A 7,178-nucleotide genomic window follows, 5' to 3' on the forward strand; every position below is an offset into this window, starting at 1 on the left:
AATGCAAATAAAAAGTTTCCATTACTGGCGAACATATATGTGGCCAAACAAGAAAGATTTTTGTAATACCTTAATATCCAGAGTCTTTGTTCAGCAAAAGAAAATTAGACACAACAGATCAGTGACAGCTCCATGTAAATCCAAAGCATGAGGTATTTTTTCCTTTGTTTATTTATTTACTTATTTATTGTTCCACTGAATTTGGTATTAGGAGAATTTAAGCTTAGCTACCAAAGGCAAATTGAGGGATAGGAGCTCAGTGAAGTGGAATACAGATAAACGTAGATGAAAAACTGGTCATAAGGGTAAGAGCAGGGTGCCCAGGAAGCTGAGAGAGTCGGTACAATGGTAACATTTCCATATGTCATCACCTATATGAACTTGAGTTCTTTCTACTTCCCTAAGGACTGCTTCCTATATGCAAAAGAGGTACCAGAGGTGAGAGGTATGGGCTTGCCTTTTACTGAGACAATTATGTCCCAATTTGAGTAGACATTTCAAAGCTACTTAATTTGTCTCTTTTTAGCACATTAACCTGGATTTCTCCTGATTTATATAAAATTGACTAATTAACTAGTACTATGAGCTAACAGTTATGAAGTATTGCCATATATCAAACAATAGGCTAAGCCCTTTCATGCATATTCTCATTTAATTGTTATATCTGCTCTATGTGGTAGATACAATTATTCTTCTCATTTTACAGATGAAGAAGATAGGGTTTGTAAGTAACTTGCATAAGGCCACATATCTGCAAAATGGCAGAGATGAGATTAATAATCACAGGTTTGATGATTTAAGAATACTTAACAAACACCCTTAACTACTCCTCACTATAGTCTCTGTAGACCCACTTTCTAACACATCAAAGCCATTACAAAGATCACATTTCCTACCAAACTAAGGAACCATCTTCTACTTCTTTAGCTCAGATGGTGATAAATCATTATAGTATAATAGTAATAACAATATCACCTCATGAGCATTTTCTATACACCAGGCACTATTCTAAGTGTTTACATATACTGATCCATCTAATTCCTCACAATAAGCCTATGAGATAATTACTATTAATATTCCTATTTTACAGATGAAGAACTACGGCACACACGGCCCAAGTATCTTATCCAAGGATATACAGGTAGATACTCATTTACTCACTTATTTATGGCCTGACCAAGAGAGGCCACAGCTGAATAAATTTATTCTAGTTTTTACGGCTGGTTAAAGGACACTTAACAAGTTCTTAGAAAATATGGAGGAGAAAAATCACTCTCTTCAATTCCTTGGCCAAATTCTTCACAAATTTATCGCAAAATTGATGAAAACAGAGAACCTTTCTCACCAAATGAAAGTGTGCTCCTCTTCTGTAGATTCCTAAGAAACTTTGAGTGTTGCTTAGAAAGGCGTTACTTTAGACTGAAGTGACAATTCCCTGGTTTTCTTCAAATCATTTCAGTGACCAATTTTTGTATCATTGATTGAATTAGCCATGAGGTCAGCCCATTTGTTCAGTCATTAAGGCCCTAAACAAAAGTTTTCAATCTCTTTCCTGCCTTAATACATCTAAAGAGTCAGGACTATACACCCACCAGTCACAGTGGCTCACTATAGCCATGATTCTCAATAGGGAAGGGTGTCTGACTTGCAGTGCTCATCTGCCCTAAAGGAAACATGTTAGAACCTCGTAAGATGGAAAGGCAATTGTTTTTAGAAAAAATGTCCCTGTCCTCAGGTTATTATGCTATATATTCCTATCCTACCTTTAGAATCGTCACCCTGAATGCTGGACTAACATTTTTTTAGTTTTCCTCCTACAGACAACAACTCTATTTTGATGTTTCAGATTGCTCAGTCTTTGTCATGGTGAAGCTTTTTCCTAAATTGAGCGTTTATAAGCTGAATCTACACAAATCCTGGTAAACAAAAATCATTGTGTCAATCAACTAGTCCAGAACTACATGAAAGTCAGCATAATTGACCCAACTCACAGCTTTATTGTAAACATTACCTCGGGGTCAGAAAAATGAGTGCTCATGAGAAAGAACATGTTTCCTTTCCATAGCTTTCCTTACAGCACTTTTAATCTCCTTATTTCTAAGACTGTACATGATGGGATTCACCATAGGGATCACCAGAGCATAGAACACTGACACCACCTTGTCCCGGTTTAAGGAGTAGCTGGAACTAGGTGTCATGTACATGAAGAGACCAGAACCATAGAAGAGGGTCACAGCAGTCAGGTGAGAGCCACAGGTGCTGAAGGCCTTGGTCCTACCTCTTGCTGAACTGATCTTCACGACAGCAGTAACGATGTAACCATAAGAGATGAGGATCACAAGGACAGATACCATTCCAACAACAACACCCACAATGAAGTTCACCACTTGGCTGGTGAAGGTATCAGAGCATGACAGAACCAGGACTGGAGGAAGGTCACAAAAGAAGTGGTTGATTAGGTTGGGCCCACAGAAATCATGCTGATAGACAGAGTATGTTTCAATCAAAGAACTAAGGAATCCACCCACATAGGCCCCAGCCACCATCTTTAAACAAAGTGTATGGGATATGACAGCTGTGTAGAGCAACGGGTTGCAGATTGCAGCATACCGATCATATGCCATAGCTGCCAAAAGAAAGCATTCAGTCAGCCCCATTCCACAGAAGACAAAGTACTGCGTGGCACACCCAATGAAGGAAATGGTTTTCTTCTCTGTGATGATGCCAGAGAGCATCTTGGGAGTTGTGGAGGATACATAGCAGATATCTAAGAAGGACAGGTTACTGAGAAAGAAGTACATGGGTGTGTGCAGGTGGGAGTCCATCCTGATAAGGATGATGAGGCTCATGTTCCAGGCTAGGGTCAGGAGGTAAATCCCCAGGAACAACACAAAATAGAAAATTTTCATTTGAGGATGGTCTGAAAATCCCAGGAGGATGAATTTTGTCACAATTGTGTTGTTCCTTCCTACAGCCATAGAACTGCATCCTTCATAAAGGAAAGAAGCAATCTTGTGATCAGTTAGATTTTGTTTGTCATTATTTGAATGGATGTTTTCTAGAAGGTCATATAAACAGTTAATACCAATAACGTCCTAGCCACCTGCTGGGCAAAGTCTTCTCGGAGGAAGTCAGCCTATGGTAATCTCTTGGCACTATTTAAAATCCGTATGTTATATACTTCGTTGACCAGAAAAGAATCCATCTAATAGAGCAGAGAGCAACTGGGAGTCAGTAATTTGAGTTTTGTCTGGAGCTCCATTCCTAACTCCTTGGAAACTGTGGAAAATTCACTTCATCTCTGAAGATCCTCATTGTCTCAACTGAAAATGGGAAGATTGAATCTAATGAGTCTCAATGTTCCTCTGGACTTGGGTTTCATATGGCTTTTTAGAATTCTGACTTCAAAATATAAACCCAAATTAATAATAAAGTTAGGAATTTCTTATATTTTATAAATCTTTAGTATAAGAGTCCCAAAAGGCACTAAACACAACAGGCTATAAGATTTCACATATTCCATTTTGAGGGAAGCAATTCAACCCATAACAAAACATTCTATTCTTTTAAAGTAAAACTAAGAGAAATGTGTATATATATATATATATATATATATATACATATACATGCATGTTTAGAACTAGAATTTTTTTCTAATTATATAATTTTTTTATACAAGTCACTCAATAAAATGCATGAAAAGATCAAAAGTTGGACTAACTCATCAGTACCATTATGAGATAGAAGTGCTATGGACATATCTCCATGGGGGGAGAGGGGAAGCAACACCAAAGTTGACTGAAATTGGGTGAGCCATGTGGTCAAGAACAAGCAAAAACCAGTATCTCCTGAAGAAGAAAAGCTGAACATGGTTCATTAGATATTTAAGGATAATAATTTCAGTATAAGCAAAGGACAACTTTGATGTCATCAGGCCAACCAGATTATCATTCTGAAGACATGAGGTAAGCCCATGAACATTTTGCATTAAGAAAGACAGGTCATTGCATTAATAAAGACCTCACTAGTGTAAGATCAAATGAGGAAATATAAATGGGTGTAAAAAGGTAGAAGTGCCCTAGAGAAGACCCGATGGTAAAATCAAAGTTGTTGATATTTTATCATTTTATAGAATTTGATTACACAGCACATTTACATCAAATTGCAATTATCTGATTGTGTTATTCATTCATCATATTAAACACTGTTCTACATGAAGAGGTGTTCAACATCACTAATCATCAGGGGAATGCTAATCAAAACCACAATGAGATACCACCTCACATCCTTTAGAATGGCTGTTAAAAAGACAAAAGATAGCAAGTGTTGGCAAGGATGTAGAGAAAATGGAGCACTTGCATGTTGGTGGGATTGCAAATTGGTACAGGCGCTATGGAAAACAGTATGGAGGTTCTTCAGAAAATTAAAAATAGAACTACCATATCATCCAGCAACTCCACTCCTGGGTATATATCCAAAGGAAATGAAATCAGTATCTCAAAGAGCTATCTGCACTTCCATGTTCATTGCAACATTATTCACAATAGCCAAGATATGGAAACAACCTAAATGTCCATCAATGGGTAAATAGATAAACAAAATATGAGATAGATGGATGGTGATACATGATAGGTAGATAGATAGATAGATAATGAAATATTGTTCCACCCTAAAAAATAAGACTGTCTTGTCATTTACAACAATGTAGATAAACCTGGAGGATATTATTCTAGTAAAATGTGCCAGACACAGAAAGACAAATTCTCCATGATCTAAAAAAAATCAAAATTCATAAAAGTAGAGAGTAGAATGGTAGTTTCCAGGGGAAGAGATCAGTAGGGGCAGGTATGGGGAGAAGACAATGAGGAGATGTTGGTCAAAGAGTACAAAGTTCCAGTTATTCAAGATAATTAAGTTCTGGGGATCTAATGAACAGCATGGTGACAATAGTTAACATTACTGTATTGTATACTTGAAGTTTCCTAAGAGGACAGATCTTAAATTAAATTTTATCACCACACACACAAGGGTAACTATCTAGAGGTGATGGGTAAGTCATTTAGCTTGACTGCAGTGATCTTTTCACAATGTGTGCATATATACAAAATCATCAAGTTATACACCTTAAATATAAACAATTTCTATATGTTAAAGGGATCTCAATAAAACTGTTAAAATAAATAAATAGTGCTTCTAGCTTTGTGTTTTCTAAAATTTTAAATCTTCTCATAATCAGTCACTGATTGAGCACCCAAAACCAAGACCACTCTTCACTATGACATCAATCTGGTAATCCTACAGAAGAGGAAATGATGAGTTTGGTGTTTCTTATCTTAATAAAATATTCCCTACCAGAATGTAAGCTACTCAAAGACAGGCAGAGAATTTTCTCTGTTGTATCTATCCTGAGTCCCTAGAACAGTGTATAGGACCCAGGTACAGAAAATATTTATATAAAAAAATGAATTTTTTTCACTGCTTATCCTGAGAGCTTAGCAGAGTGGCTTATAGTGAGTACTCAATTATAATAATATAATATAATTATATTATATATATAAGGCTTATTGAGTACCAAGTACTTATTGAGGGCTTATTGAGTACCAAGTACTGTTCTAGGGACTTGATTTATATTAACTCATTTATTCATTTCTGAAGGTGGGTAGAGTTACTCTGCCCTTTTACAGATAAAATGTGGAATAGGCTGTAAATTTATAACTGTCATGTGTTGGATGAATGAGATAGGAGGGAAGGAGTTGGACTTACTGAATTACTTTAGGAAGAAGTGTCCTGAGATCTCATGCTACAAGAGAAGAATTATTGATTGCTTTGATCCAATAACATCTTTTGCAAACTTCAGTTCATCTGCATTTCCACTGCTCTATGCGTGGTTTCTGATTCAGTCATTTTTTTATACTTTGACTTCATTCAAGTAGTAATATCTGTTTCTTGAATTCCTGCTCCTTTATTATGAAGTCTTCAACATGGCCTTTGGGAGCTCATTATTTTAATGGGCAGGTGTAGCCACACTCTTTCACCATGTGGCTGCCTGTCACTCACTCCTGCATCCAAAGTAAAAGCCCAGTGATCATTAGAGCTAAACATTTCTGGTTGATAATTGTTCTCTGAGGTGACAAGGAAAGAGGCCAACCACCCATCACCAGAGTCTTATTTACAGTCCCCTGTCTTATTCTCCTCTGAGCTTTCCCTGATCTGGGTCCAGGAAGATTTCCTTTTGCTTTGATGGACAGCTTACCCTTCATTGGAAGTAAACTGCACACAAATAGATCAAGCCTTGTACTGATGTATAGTGTTTAAAAACACAAATTTCCAACTGAAAGGGTTGAGTTCAAATTCTAGCTTTGTCCTTTTATCTACATAAACATGTATGAAGTTTTAAAATATCTCAAATGTCAATTTCTTCACCTGAAAAACTGAGCAGAGAGCTTGTTCAAAGAAGTAATATCTGAGAACTTCCCAAATCTGGGTAAGAAACTGGAATTACAAATAAATGAATCCTATAGAACCCCTAATTTCATCAATTCAAAAAGACCCTTTCCAAGGCATATAATATTAAAACTGGAAAAAGTCAATAACAAAGAAAAAATATTAAGAGCAGCAAGGCAGAGGAAAATAACCTACAAAGGAATCACTATCAGGCTTTCAGCAGATTTCTCAACAGAAACATTGCAGGCTAGGAGAGAATAGAATGATATATTCAAAACACTGAAAGACAAAAATTTTCAGGCAAGAATACTCTATCCAGTGAAACTATCCCTCAGATACAATGGAGAAATAAAAGCTTTCCTAAATAAACAAAAGCTAAGGGAGTTCATTGCCACTAGGCCTTCCTTACAAGAAATGTTGAAAGGAGACCTCTCATCTAAAACTAAAAAGCAAAGGTTTACAAAATGTTGAGCAAGGAGATAAATAGACAAGTAGAATCAGAAAACTGCAGCTCAATATCAAGATAGGTTAGTAAAAACTTAATTAAAACATAAAAGATAAAGGTAAGGAAAGCATCAAAAATATCTATAAACACTTCAATTGAGTCACAAATCCACAGCACAAAAAAGAATAATTTGTGACAACAATGACCAGAGGGGAAGAGGAAAGGGATGTAACCTACTTAGGCTAATGGAAACAAAAGGCTATCAGAAAATAGACTATCACATCTATGA

General features: G+C 36.4%; 1 protein-coding gene across 1 annotated transcript; it reads right to left on the bottom strand.

The window, feature by feature from the left end:
- Nucleotides 1-2,018: 2,018 nt before the first annotated feature.
- LOC138916511 (olfactory receptor 5A2-like) lies at nucleotides 2,019-2,978 on the bottom strand. Its single transcript, XM_070229145.1, has one exon. The coding sequence runs from the start codon at nucleotides 2,976-2,978 to the stop codon at nucleotides 2,019-2,021; it is 960 nt and encodes a 319-aa protein (XP_070085246.1).
- Nucleotides 2,979-7,178: the final 4,200 nt, after the last annotated feature.

Source organism: Equus caballus, chromosome 12 (assembly GCF_041296265.1).
Source record: "Equus caballus isolate H_3958 breed thoroughbred chromosome 12, TB-T2T, whole genome shotgun sequence".
Taxonomy (NCBI): Eukaryota; Metazoa; Chordata; class Mammalia; order Perissodactyla; family Equidae; genus Equus; species Equus caballus.

Bases quoted from the DNA above. Each gene is read 5' to 3' on its own strand.
- LOC138916511 (XM_070229145.1), bottom strand. From the start codon at position 2,978: ATGGCTGTAGGAAGGAACAACACAATTGTGACAAAATTCATCCTCCTG.